This window comes from Aulostomus chinensis, chromosome 16, assembly GCF_037954235.1.
Source record: "Aulostomus chinensis isolate RoL2024-O1b breed Wild chromosome 16, RoL_Achi_v1.0, whole genome shotgun sequence".
Lineage (NCBI taxonomy): Eukaryota > Metazoa > Chordata > Actinopteri > Syngnathiformes > Aulostomidae > Aulostomus > Aulostomus chinensis.
Genome location: NC_141335.1, coordinates 17158265 through 17173185, shown reverse-complemented (window position 1 = coordinate 17173185; position 14921 = coordinate 17158265). Strand labels below are relative to the sequence as shown.

Here is a 14921-nt window from a genome sequence, read left to right as displayed (position 1 = left end):
AGTCCAAAGACGTTCATTTACAAACACCCAGCACATTGTGCAGTATAATCCACTTCTTCTTCATGCTCAGTAATCCACAAACATTTGCATTTTATTCAACAGCAAACAAATTTCAGATGTAACCACTTACAATTTTTCCTGACAGTGTAAAGCCAGCTTGCTGCTTGCCACTTTCCAGCCAGTTACCCCATCGTTGGGGTGTGCTTAAATTCCACTGTTAACGCGCCCGCTCCTTCAATTGCAGGTTTTCACCATAAGATAGCGCTTCATCTATAAAAAGAACTTAACCTTTACCTGCTGCAGCATTTCCAGCATGAAGCCATGAATGATAATTCAGCACAATAATACAATAATATTATTTTGGTATTGATCATTCAATTTAATGAGAAGACTTACTTTTACATTTGTGGTACATTTTTAATATGGGACTTTCTTTTAACTGACACAGGTAGGACATTGTCACAGAAGACTTTATGAACGAGTAGATTTTGTTATTTTCCTATGATGTGTATGAGTTAAACAGGAATTTCTCAAATCCACCAGTATTTTATTATGTGTGGATTTTCTCTTAGATATGAACAAGCTCTTTGAGTGTTGTAGATCGCTGATGACTCCACAGAGCGGACTGGAGTGCTCAGAATCATGATAGTCAACAGTGTGAGCACTCAGCAGAGCTGCCGTGTGTCATGGAGATTCACTTTAGGTTACAAGGCACTGGATTTACTTTGTGGTTTAGTGTGCATGTTTTAGCCTACTAGCATCAATAAAGAAATTAACAGTTGTTTTCACATGCTATAGCCGGTGTCAGATTTGCTATCCAGAGGTGCAACAGTTCTAATAGCTGATAGTTATAGTCCCAGTTATACCAGTATTCTTTTACCAGTTTGTGTTAACCAAGTCCCCATGGCCCCTCATGTTACTGTCATATATCTCTTTGTTGACCTTCAGTTTCATATAATAGGCTATCATTTCTGTTTAAGGTCTTGCAGCGAGCCTTGTGCACACACAGGGACCTGCTGTAAGGGCACACACAGACACAGCTGAGACAAGATCACAGTGGGATTTTATTGTTATTTTTCTTTGGCTTTGATGGTGCCTTGATTTAATTACTTTTGTGTTTAAACAACTCAAACATAGTGTTTACATTCATCTGTTTCTGAGAGCGTAACCTCATTTTAAGTGTGCATAAAGTATTTCTTCCTTTTTTCCAAACCATTTTCATGAATGGAGCTTCTCTTCTCTGTGACAGACAGCTGACCTTATATGGTCTTTTGAGTCAAGTAATGTCGAGTCAATTTTATTTGTATCGTGCCAATCACAATAAAAGTTATCGAATTACACATTAAAAGTAGAGAAGGTGTAGCACCACATTCCTTCAATGAATTTACACCCAACAATTCTCCATGAGCACACACATCCTGCAATAGTGCTGATGAAAACCTACCTTTTAGCTGGCAGGAATGTTGAGCAGATCTAGACTCAATGGGAACGACCATCTGCTTTGACCGGTTTGGGGGCAAGAGAGCAGAAGAGTAGTGCAGAGACAAGACAGATAATGGCGAAAGACATATACAGAAGGAAAGAGAGGTGCAGAGATAAAGAGGGAGTGAAGGGGAGTGAAAATGTAGGGCAGACTGGGACATGAAGAGGCTAGAAGGTGAAACAATGACAAACAATAAAAGCTAGCTACCAATAATTACATCCTCAAGTTCAAAAGAAGCAATCAATTCCAGCATAATATGTTTATTATATGGTAGCAAACAGAATGCTGATGTTAATGCTAATACAGTATTGAGAATACTAATATAAATACTACTAGTACGAATACAAATACTGATGCTGCTGGTGGCAGTTTGAGCCTCTTTAGATCTGTAGCCTCCTCCAGCAGCAGCATCAGTCAGGGACTTGGGAAGTGTGGGATTGAGGATGTTAATTATGTTAATTTGCTCAGCTCTTGAAATTGGAACAGTGAAACGCACATACTCATTTGTGTCCTCTCTGAAATAAAATGCATTTTTAGTGTAGACCATTGTTAATTTTACATGGGCTTTCTTAATAAGGTAGAGTCTTGGTGTTTCTGTCAATGGCAATGTGCCTGCGGTTCATCATCTCTGATCTGCTGCTGGGGATGGTGATTGACACTGCATCTTACTGAGGCTAATTACCAGAGTTTCTATGACAGTATGCAGTCATAGTGAATTTGCATTGTTCAACCAGAGGCCACCAAGTATCGGTTATCGTCAGGAGGGTTGCTTGGAGAGATATCACATTTATGTTCTTGTTGCAATGAAGTAAGATAGAGAATCACATTGTATTGTTTAGTGCAACATGTAGACATCAGATTATGACATGACATCTATTAAATATTTGCAGCAATCATCCTGATCAAATCTACTATGGAGGTATCAGTCATTATAAAGCCACATATTAGAATTTCAATAAATAAACAAAATCAATGATTATATCTCACGATTAAAACATTTTATGAGCGTTTGTGCTCGTTCCACTGATCCACTGTACTGTCCATTATTAAGTAGGCCCACATTAAAAACCGGTGAAGCACAGTAAACCAATCTCCTTTCCATTCATTAATCCCTCTGTGGATGGATAAGGTACTGCAACTGAGTTACACATGTGGCGCTCAGGGGTATTGTGAGTCCGCCCCATATTCACAATGTCATCACGTGGATATCATTACAGGCATAGACACAGTACGATCATGGTATGATCCCAGCAGAGATGGGCCCAGGAACTGTCATGGTTTTCCTGGAAATTGTCTGGTAGCTATATCTTCACTACCAGTCAAAAGTTTGGACACTGCTTCCCATTCAATGTTTTTTCCTCTGTTTTTACTACTTTCTTCATCGTAGATACAGACTGAAGACATCAGATATATGAAGCAAGATTTATGGAATTATGTAGCAGAGAAACAATGTGAAATAAATATAAATATATTTCATATTTTAGATTCTTTAAAGTGGCCACCCTTTGCTTTGTTGACAGTACTGCAAACCCTTGGCCTTCTCTCAATGAGCTTCATGATGTAGTCACCTGAAATGGTTTATTTTTGGAATTTATTGCCTTCTTAATGGGAATGGGACCATCACTTGTGTTGTGCAGAAGTCAGGTTGGTATCCAGATTACAGCCCTATTTGACAACTGTTAGAATTCACTTTATGGCAAAAACCATTCAGCTAAGTAAATAGAAATGATAGTCCATCATTACTTCAAGAACTGAAGGTCAGTCAAATTGCAATAACTTGAATATGTCCCCAACTGCTGTTGCAAAAACCAACAAGCGCAACGATGAGACTGGCTCACATGAGGACCACCCCAGCAAAAGAAGACCAAGAGTCACCTCTGCTGCTGAGGATAAGTTCATCTGAGTCACCAGCCTCAAAGATTGCAAGTTAATAGCACCTCAGATTAGAGCCCAAATAAATGCCACACAGAGTTCTAGGAGCAGACACATCTCTACATAAACTGGTTTGAGGAGATTGCACCAATCAGGCCTTTATGGTCGCAAGCAGAAGAGATTTTTTTTGGGCCAAGAAACACAAGGAATGGACATTAGACCAGTGGAAATCTGTGCTTTGGTGTGATTAGTCCAAATTTGAGATCTTTGGTTCCATCCACTGTGATTTATGCGACACAGAAAAGGTGAATGGATGATCTCTACGTGAATGGTTCCCACCATGAAGCAGGGAGGAGGAGGTGTGATGGTGTGGGAATGCTTTGCTCGGGACACTGTTGAGGCATGGCTTCCACGGCATCCTGCAGCAACATGCCATCCTATCTGGTTTGCGTTTAGTTGGGCCATCATTTATTTCTCAACAGGACAGTGACCCCAAACACACCTCCAGGCTGTGTAAGGACTATTTGACCAAGAGAGAGAGTGATGGAGTGCTGCGCCAGATGACCTGGCCTCCACAGTCACCTGACCTAAACCCAATCCAGATGGTTTAGGATGAGATGGACCGCAGAGTCAGCCAACAAGTGCTCAGCAAGTCCTTCAAGACTGTTGGAAAACCATTACATGTGACAACCTCATGAAGCTCATTGAGAGAATGCCAAGAGTGCGCAAAGCATTACTCAAAGCAAAGGGTGGCTATTTTGAAGAATCTAAAATATAAATTTTTTTGGAGTATTTTACACTTTTTTGTTTACTACATAATTCCGTATGTGCTCATTCATAGCTTTGATGGCTTCAGTGAGAATCTACAATGTAAATAGTCATGAAACTAAAGAAAAGTCATTAAATGAGCAGGTGTGTCCAAACTTTTGACTGACAGTGTATGTAACACCGAATGGTTTGCTACTCATTCACAATACTGCAGAGTATGACCCATTGAGAGCCAGTGGGTTGGTCACTTAGTAATGTGAAAGTTAACATTGAGGTTAACAAAAATTTGTTCGGCTGCATTGTTAGCTTGTCACCAACTTTGTGAGAAGTTAACTTGGCAAGATTGGAGTTCACTAAATACTTGTAAAAGTTTTCAGTGCTGGCTGTTTGCTCCTATGCGGCAAATAGTAGTTCAGAACCCCCCCCCCCCCCACACACACACACACACACACACACGTTGGATTCCTTGTTCTTGTTCTGCTGGGGGACTTCAACACTCATGTTGGCAACAACGGTGAGACCCAGAGAGGTGTGATAAGGAGGAATGGCCCCTCTGATCTGAACCCGAGCAGTGCTTTGTCATTGAAGTTTGTCACAGATTGTCCATAATGAACACCATGTTCAACCATAAGGGTGTCCACATGTGCACTTGGCACCAGGATACCCTGGGCCGCATTTTGATGATCAACTTTATGGTTGTGTCGTCGGACTTGCGGTCATATGTCTTGGAACCTCGGTTGAAGAGAGGGGTGGAGCTGTCAACCGATCACCACCTGGTGGTCAGTTGGCTTCAATGCTGGGGGAAGACACTGGGTAGACCTGGCAGGCCCAAACACATTGTGAGGGTCTGCTAGGAACATATGTCAGTGTCTCTTGTCAGGAATTCCAGCTCCCACCTAAGTAACGGACAATGAGTCAGAGTGGGCCATGTTCTCTGCCTCTGTGGTCAAGGTGGCTGATGGGAGCTGTGGCCATAAGGGTATTGGTGCCTGCTGTGGCAGTAATCCCAGAACCCGTTGGTGGATACTGGTGGTGAGGGATGCCGTCAAGCTGAAGAAGGAGTCCTACTGGGCCTTTTTGGCCCAAGGGACTCTGGAGACAGCTGAAAGGTACTGGCAGGCCAAGTGGTGCGCGGCTTTGGCGTTTACTGAGGCAAAACTCAGACACGGAAGGAGTTTGGTGAGGCCATGGAGAATGACTTCCGGACGACTTTGAAGACATTCTGGACCACCATCTGCCATCTCAGGAGGGGAAAGTGGTGCAATTTCAGCATCGTGTGTGGTGCTGGCAGTGTGCTGCTGACCTCGACTTGAGGTGTTGTGGACCAGTTGGGAGAATACTTCGAAGACCTCCTAAATCCCATCAACACATCTTCCAATGAGGAGGCAGTGCCAGGGGACTCTATGGTGGGCTGTCCTATCTCTGAGACTGAGGTTTCCGAGATGGTCAAAAAGCTCCTTGGTGGCAGGGCCCCAGGGTTGAATGAGATCTGCCTGGAGTTCCTAAAGGCCCTGGATGCTGCAGGGCTGTCTTAGTTGACACTACTCTGCTGCATCCCGTGGACATCAGGGGCAGTGCAGACTGGGGGTGGTGGTTCCCCTTTTTAAGAAGGGGGACTGGAGGGAGTGTTCCAGCTATAGTGGGATCAAACTCCTCAGCCTTCATGGTAGGTCTTTTTGGGGGTTTTGGAGTGGAGGGTGCATCAGATAGTGGAACCTTGGATCCTGGTGGAGCAGTGTGGTTTCCTGGTCGTGGAACTTAGGACCAGCTCTACACTCTGGGTAGGGTCCTTGAGGCTGCATGGGAGTTTCCCCAACCAGTCCACATGTGTTTTGTGGACTTGGAGAAGGCATTCGACTGTGTTCTTTGGGGAATCCTGTGGGGGGGTGCTCCAGGAGTATTGGGTATCGGATCGCCTGATTGAGGCTGGATCCCAGATAAGTGGAAGAAAATGGATGGATGGACATTTGTGGCTGAGACTATATGTCTCAGCTGGTCAGGGAATGCCTCGGGATCCTCTATGAAGAACTGGCTGAAAAAGCTGGGGAGAGGGAAATCTGGGTCTCTCTGCTTTGGCTGCTGTCCCCGTAACTGGACTCTGGATAAGCAACAGAAAATGAATGGATGGATGGACGGTTGTGGCTGTTGACTGTAATTTATTCACAATGATATTAATAATACATTTTATTTATGCAGTGCTTTACATCAAATGATCTTAAAGTGCTTTTTAGTCATGTTCCTTTGCCACCACCTGTTGGCTAACATTAAAATGCAAAAAATGGATAATTGGAGTAACTGGCATAAAGACTGCATTTGGAGAGAGGGAATGGAAACAAGACACTTGGGACTTTGTGATGGATATTTTCCAAATGGCAGATTGTGAATGTGTCACCTCATTGTTCCACTCTTTATGGTATTGTGTTTTCTCTGCACAGGATGAAGAACAAGACCCACTTTTAAACAGTTTTGGCCACCTAAAGGAAATACTTAACAACATAAAAGGTATGTGGGGGGGCATGTTGTAGATTTCGTGTGTTGGATTATTAGATTAGGAACATTTCAAGTAATGTACACCATGCTGTTTTACTGACAACTTTCATATCACCCAAATTACTGTAAATAATAGTGAAAGTTCCAGAGCTCATTTTAAGTACACAAGCCAGGTTAGTTGTGAAAGCATCCCCAATGTACAGGAAAATATATCTTATTCTCTCTATGTTCATGGAAACTTTTGCAATGACAGTTTTTCTAAATTTTGCTGTTTTTCAAACATTTGAATGAACCTAAGGCATACGATTTTTAAATGGGAGCATATTTGGATTGCCTTTTACCATTTGTGTCTCAAAGTAAGGGGACATTTAATCAGGAAGGAATTCCAAAAATGGTGTTAAATGAAAACTTTTTCTGCTCTGACATGGGTGAAACTTTGTTTTAGCTTGTTAAAAGAGGTACCTTTAACTCTAGATCAGTTGCCATGGTAATTTGTGAACTGAACCTCAACCAGTCACTGACATGTTTTCATGAACAACCATTGAGTTTCTCTTTTTCTGTCCTTCCTCTTAAAAGGACCAGATTCTATTTGATATGTTCATATCAGAGCAGCTACACTGACCACTTGCAGTGTAACAGTGTACAGAATCAACAGTACAATATATATAAATTGTTTTTTATTTCATGCCTTAGTAAGACGCAGTAAATTTTGGGAAAAAGGTAAAATAACAAAAAAAAAACAGAATGCATAAAGCTAGGTTTACAGGCAGTAGTGTAAGATGCAGTTTTTTTTCCATCCTCTCATGTAGTAAACCCTGTGGTGGTTGATACAACTTCTTGTGGTTAAGCAGTGAACATGCACTCTAGCATGTATAAGTCATGTTTTTATATTGGTCTTTTTAAAAAATAAAATTAATTTGGTCACAAATGGCTACAAATCTGAAAGCATCTCTTTTGCTATAAAATGAAAAAATAAAAATTGAAAAGATTATAAAAATACAGCTTGATTAATATGAGAAGAGTGTTTCAAATATATCTTCATTATTTATTTTTTTGTTGTGTCTGCATTTTTAATTGCATCAAGGTAAAGTTGTTGGACCACTTTGTCTAGCTCTGGGCATTGGCACACCAAGGAGATATTTTCTAATATGCATTAATATGTTTGAGGTTTTTCCATTCACATATTATAATTCTTTCACTAAACAGGTAACACACCATCCCTGTTCTATCCATTACTGTTCTTCATTGCTGCGTGGATCTGGCAGTCAGAAACTTTCCCACACTGCTGATTTGAAACAAAGTCACAGATTTTCTATCTTCTATGTGTGTCATCTGAGCTTGCTATAATGGCCCCATTTGCCACACTTGGTTTTGGTTTGCTGTATGGCTGTGGTTGACATTGCAACAGTGTTACATCACTGCCAACTTTTGGAGTAGAGGAACCTCAGCCTCAGCCACTCTTGCTTGTAACTGAATCAGAAAAAAGGCTGGTGGCTAGATGTATTGTTTGTATGACTGCATGCACTGAGCCTTTAGGTCCGTACCGTGACATTTTGGGATGAATACATGTTAGGCATACACTTCAAGTGACCTGGTGATCATTCACAACAGAGCTGTAATTCTTCAGAATAGAAACGGTTAATTCTTAACGCATTAAAATACAGTATTACAAGGCATAGAGACACCCTCAGTTTAGAATATAATTGTTGCATTTCCTTTTTCAAACGACTCTTCTTTTTTTCCTGACAATGAAACAACCAATCCTGGCAGAATAAGCAATCTGATGACTAAGTGGAATGAAACAGTAACTAAACATGCAAGGAGGCAAGACAAGGGGAAGATAGAGGATGAGAGGAGTGAGAACAGAATGAAAAGTTCAGAGAAGGAAAGAGGAAAAAATGGGAGAAGGAGCTAGAAGGTGAGAAGAGGAAAGAAGTGGAAGTTGGGATTTTAGGAGTGAGAGAGAGGGAAGGAACAAAAGGAAAGAAAGAGGAAGTGAGGAAAAGAACCAAGGATGGAAGCGGTAATGCTGTGTTAAAATTTGTGAGAACAGCAGGTGACAAGGTCAAAGGAAGAGATGCAAATGTGTTAAAGAATTGTGTGATGATTAGTGGAGTCATTCACATTATGAATACTATGTGGCTGTTAGAAAAGCCAGTCAAAGTCTCATGTTTATCTTGAATGTGAAATACTTGAAAACATACGATTTCTAATAAAGCCCTATTACATACAAAACCACATCAAGGTGCACAGGTGATGTGACCATTTATACATGATCATTACATGTGGTAACTGATCTCAGAGTGTGCAAATGCAGTGGTACCTTCTTATAGCCCTCATCTGAGAGACTCAGGCTGGCTCTGTGGACAATCCTGCATGTTGTCATGCCTTTGCAATGAGAATCCTGGCAGCTTACAAAGCCCCACAACCCCAGTTGTGTTGTAGGAGTGTAGCAATGAGAGAGATTCAACTCATGGGGCTGTGCAGGCTGAGCCCCATGGCCTGCCTCTAGGGAATGCCTCTGCCATTGTAAGATGGACAGGCACTGCTGGCTGAGAAATCCACCACTGTTTGACCCTCATTTTCCCCTTCTCTCTTCGTAACCTTTTCCCTTCTGTCCACAAATCACAAAAACTGCACTTGAACTGATTCTATCACAGTTATTGTATTTGGAGTCAAATGAAAACCTGATTTTCGTGATAATTCCATGTCAAGTGCTAGGTTTGAATGCCTCAAATGTTTCCTTATAAGCAAGAAAGGACAGAGATCAAGTAACCACAATAGCTGAATGCTTGACATACAAATCATTTTTCGTTGTGTTTTGTTTTTTGCAGCAACATCATGTAATGTTTCTCAGCTTGTTCCTCATACAGAAACACACAGTATTTATTTGGAAATCTTGCGGGTGGGCTGTGTTGGGCTGCTGCTCTGAGGCTTCGCAGTGGCCCAGCTGTCTGCTTAATGAAAGCTCAGTAATTCCATTCACTCTAGTGTGTATCTCCGCTCCCTCCAACAACAAAAGCCAAACAGCGAAGGAAATATGAATTAGTCCCCACAAGAGTTCTTAACCCTCTGCAGCCTTTCTTCTCTTGTATTCTTTCTTTTGCTCTGTCATTCACTCTCTGTCTGGCTGAGGGATTCTGTTCTTTTCCATCCAGCATGATTGACAGGACCATGTGCCATAAAGCTGGAGACTTGTGCAGCTGGAAGTATATCTTCTACAATTTTAGTTGGGTAAATATAGCAGGTTGTCTTGTCAAGCAGAGAGATAAATTGTTCTGGGAAAGGAAGTGTTGTCTCTCCTTTCTGGAATGAGGAAAAAAAGTTTCCACCATTTCCCTGAAAATGTATGGTACTGCCTGGATTCTCAAACATTGACAGCACAGTTGAAGGAGCGATGCCAATGTCGGACCATGTGTTGTGATGTCTCAGCACCACCCTGCCCACTCACAAAGGCAAATTAAACTTAGAAAATGTCAGACTTTCTTCACATTTAAATGGAATAGTGTGGATTGAGCCTGATATAAAATTTTCCATTGCTTGCCTCATTGGACCCAAATAATTGAGTGATTTCAACAGCTTCTTGGCCCCTCCTTAGGTATTTTACCGTTTTGTATCCTATAATTTGATTGTATACCACTATTTTTTAATAGGACAGACAACAGCATAAGGTCTCTCAATTAAGGCTTTTTCTTAATTGTTTTCAGGTGAATAGTCTGTATCATAAAGAGCAGCGTGCTGTCATCAGCTCAGTTTTAATACAGATAAAATCTATACATTTCTCCACCTGCTGCTCACACTTTTTTCCCGACAAGACTCTCTCTAATTTCTGTGTATAGTTGCTTAGCTAGTGTTCGCTGTCTATCTACAAACAGAAGAAGAATCTGCACAGTGTTTTGTTGACACGTGTTTTCATGCTTCTTTTCAATAGACAGAGACTTTTTGACCTGACTGGTAGGGCCTGCTCCAGAAATGGGTTTGTTGCTGACTGGCATAAAGTGATTGCTGTACTTGTGTTGGAGTTTCCCAATGGATGCTACTCTGTTGAAATAAATTTGTGAGAGCTGTTCCAATTTGTGTCATTTGGAACTGAGAAATGTCTTGTTTTTGATAATATTCTTCAAAGTGTTTTTAAGATGAGAGTTGATGGTCATTATTATCGTGGGCCTGTTGTATTTTCAGCTGTGGTGACTGTTCAGATCTGTCTGTATATCACATTTTCTGTTTCAGTGTAGTGTTGGTAAAAAAAAACATGACACATAAGTCATTGGAATCTCAAATGAACTGGTCAGCAAAGTTCGACAGCAGACTTTTTTACATGTCTTTCATCTAGTGTAGACTTTCCTATGGAAAATTTGTGATTTTACTGAACCTGTCCGTTGAGACCTTACTCTGGAGCTCCCATCCAGCAGTACATCCAATTGCCCCAGGAAGCTGGCAGTGAGCTTGTCTTTACAGATGGAACCAAGCAAGGTGAAGTTGGTCCAGATCCAGACAACAGCACATTCTGCATCCCAACACTTTGGCTGTGGGTTGAAAGCAACAGTGAAGCCTGAATTGAGTTAATGAGGTTGTCTGAGTCTTGCTTGGTGCTTCAGGTGTGTTGCTGTTTTCACTGCAGGAAGAATGGTTTTGCAGATTGCCAGTTAACCGATTAATCCAGTGTGAGTTGTACATGAATAAAACAAATTACAGTCTTTGCAATAGTTAAGATTTTTGGACAAGAATATTTTGTGCCATAAATATATTTCATGTTTATTATTACGGCAACATTTTACAGAAATGTTTAATAGCATGACATGATTAGTGATGACATTTTATGTCCAAAAGATGACTTCAGTGTGACATCATAATAGTCAAAGATAAAAAAAACAAAACACTTCTCTGGCCATATTAGGTATGATCTCAGAACTCAATAAAGCCACTCAAATGTTTTTTTTTTGTATAGGATACAAACCATCTACACAAGACCCAACATAAAAAACTACAATAAACTATTTAATTTCCCTTAAATTCAGTACCACACGCAAAATACAGCAGTATGAATCTGGACAAAAAAAATACTGTTAACTGCAACTGGACTGGTGGCGGAAACATACTGCATAAGTGCAAGGTGGTAATTCTAGTCGAGTATTCTTGTGGATTTAGTTTTTGCCAGAATATACCTAAGAACACATTGAGAACATCCAACATGCTTTGCGCTCCTTTCCGGCAACATGGTTTAATGCAGTAGTCACTGAGCCTTAGCTTTTCAAATCTTCAGTTCTTTCCCTCCTGCTCCACCCCCCACCCTTGCTGCTGTGGCGAAGGTCGGATTTTTGACAAGTCTGCAGAAGAAACAGTCTTTTCCTAAATCCCTTCATTTTTATTCATACAAAAACAGGTTTAGTGCTTCTAGCAGCCCCCTTGGTACAAAGCCAGAGTGGCCTTTTGACTGACAGCTTTCTCCTTTTCATCCAAGCAGTAACGAAATTCACAAGCACACCTCTAATTGACTTGAATCACAAGCATGGCCCAAGAGGTAGATATCAGGGGGGCATGGCAGTGGATTTGCTGAATGAACATTGTGCAGAACGATTTGATTGCTCACCAGCTGACCTTTCCAATATTATCTGGATTTCCCATAAGCAAAGCACAAAGCAGGGGTTATTTGGCATACAACAGAAAAAAATTATGGTAAAAATTATTTTAAATCAGGTTCCTCAATAGGTAATTCTCATTGTAGGCACTCATTCATTTATGTCCACCAACCAGGAGACATTGTGTTCTCTGTTTGTTTGATTGTTCTTATTTGAATATCAACAAAAATTGGTGGATTTTGATAACTTTTTGTGGAATGATAAGCAATATTACAAGGAACAAGTGAGTAACTTTTTGGAGGTTATCTGGTAAAAAAGATAATAGTTTCATATTTTTTATACATATACCCCCTCTGGCAGAGGTTTGTGCTCTTAGTGCTTTGTTGTTACATCTACAAGGGAGATTATGCTTTCTTTGACTGGCTGCCTGTTTGCCGCCTGTTTGCGGGAACAACAACAAAGACAATAGGCAAATTTCACAAAACTTGGATGAGGAATGTAACATAGGTCAAGGAAAGACTCATTCAATAATGAGGCATACTTGCTTACTGTAACATACTCCTAAACAAACAATTGAACAATCTTGATACTCTTAACATACTCTTTCTTTTTTGGTTCTTTTGTTTTTAAAAGTCAGCTCCTTTAATCATTTCCTGCTTATGTTGTTTCTCTGTAAATTAACTTCGTGGCCCTTTTTTCTGCACAAGTTGGTTGTTTTATCAGTAATAAATACAGTGTGGAGAGTTCATTGATTTCATTTTTCTGCTTCTTGTGCTGAAACGCTGAACGTGTAAAAACATATCTTTACAAGGAACTTATAGACTTGTCAGCGGTTAGCACTCTCCTTTTGGTTTTATCTCTTGCAGTTTACTGAAGGGGCTCAGTGGCTTTGTTTTTATCATTTCTTCCTGTGTGTGTTTGCATAGCCGATTCATGTATTACTGACAACCTCACTAATTCATTACATTTTACCATCTTGTCAGTCATCAAGAGAGAATGCACTCATGATGCCATCTCTGTTTCATTTCAAGGTCGTGTGTGTGTGTGTGTGTGTGTGTGTGTGTGTGTGTGTGTGTGTGTGTGTGTGTGATCTCACAGTCCTCAGCTGTGGCCAGGCAGGCGCTGGTGGGCCTCTGGGGTCATAGCCTGAGCACTTGGGAACTGACTGTGGCCTTATACCCCCCTACACCCTCCCATCCTTTCCCTTGCCACCTGATCTGTGCACATATATCACTCCCAATTGAACTGGGTGAAGGCAGCTGGCAAATGCCGATGAGGAGGAACCATAATTCATGTCGCTGAGCCACTTATGCAAATATATTTACTCATGGAGGCATTCGGAGTAAAGAGTATCCTCCTCATGGCAATTCTTAACATCTTTGCCGCCTGACCCCAGTGTCTTGTAGCTTGGAGTATGAGATCACTGGAGAGATTCTCAGTCCTGCTGTTAGTGTTATTTTTATGACATGGGCAAAGGACAATAAACTGAGTAGGCTGAGTTGTTGCTTACATCAGTGCCAGGTCTGATTTACTTTATAGACACTGTGTGGGAATGCCACCTTCATAAATTTGTCCCTTTAAAGCTTGTGGTTTGTTTACAATGAACAACATTCAAAATTATATTAATATGTTATACACTGTTGTTAAATTTTTCTCCAGCAGCTCCAAAATGAAATGATAAAATTTTGTGGACTTTCCAATAAATCATAAAACATAATAACTCATAATATACTACAGTGCTTCAAAAAAGCCTTTATGGAATATTCTTTTCTTTTTAAATTATTTTAGCAATAGACAATGGAACTTAGACTCAAGCCCCCCCCCCCCCCCCCCCCCTGCGACAGGAATAAGCAGAAGACAAAGGATGGATGGATGGATGGATGGACAATGATGGAACTTAAACTAAACCTAACAAAATGGAGAGCTACTGAGTGGTGAATTGCAATGTCTGGTTTCCATAACTTGATAAAAACCACTTGTGTGATCCTTTTTATTTTTTTTTCCGTCATTTCGTAATTTGTTGTTTTTCTTCAAATGTTGTTGTTCTTATACTAAAATAAAAATCATGTTTATTTTAGTTTGCTTGAGTGAATTTTTTCCCCCTTTTTTTCTATTGTCTAACTAACATTCCAAAAAAACAGATATCTGCAGTTTTCATTAATCTAAAATTGGCTGCATCTTAGTTTTTGGAGAATTGATCCTATAGTTGTATTTAATTGATGTAAAATTTGTGTCTTCACCTCTGAGTGGGACTTGGGTCATCATTTCTGTTGCATGAAATGCACTCGATACCACAGAGACTATAAATACTTGGTCCACAGGCATGATTGATGGCTGATGGGAGGCGTTGTGGATTATAAAGGTGTTAGACAGTTGTTAAAGTCCCCATCAAAAGAGCTATGATTAATCAGAGTGTCTTCCCCTCTGCAGACAGCCTGCCACCTAGTGCTGGTTAGTAGCTGTAAATCTACCCAGTTAACAGTGTCCTAACCGGGGAGTGACAGGCAGGGCTTAGGCCCAGTGTGAAGAAGGGATGCAACTGTTGCCCTGTTTCAGAGGCTCTCAACAATGTGCTGAGTGGATGGAGAGTCCCAGCAGAGGGCTATTAATCATGCTGGCCTGAGTGTCTGCAGGATAGGCCAGGAGGGGGGATGAGGGTTGAGGGTGCTATGGTGGATCTGGATGTGCTGACAGGAACAGTGGGCAAGATGTGAGCAAAACAAACTACC

At 40.9% G+C, this 14921-nt stretch overlaps 1 protein-coding gene across 4 annotated transcripts in view; it reads left to right on the top strand.

Moving 5' to 3' along the window:
* The window catches only part of gbf1 (golgi brefeldin A resistant guanine nucleotide exchange factor 1), a 131187-nt gene that overhangs the window by 5082 nt on the left and 111184 nt on the right, over positions 1–14921 (top strand). For all 4 annotated transcript variants that reach the window (XM_086179925.1, XM_086179924.1, XM_086179923.1 and 1 more), the window contains exon 3: positions 6559–6625. In XM_086179925.1, coding sequence (XP_086036051.1) covers positions 6559–6625 — 67 coding nt within the window. The remainder of the gene's footprint in view (positions 1–6558; positions 6626–14921) is intronic.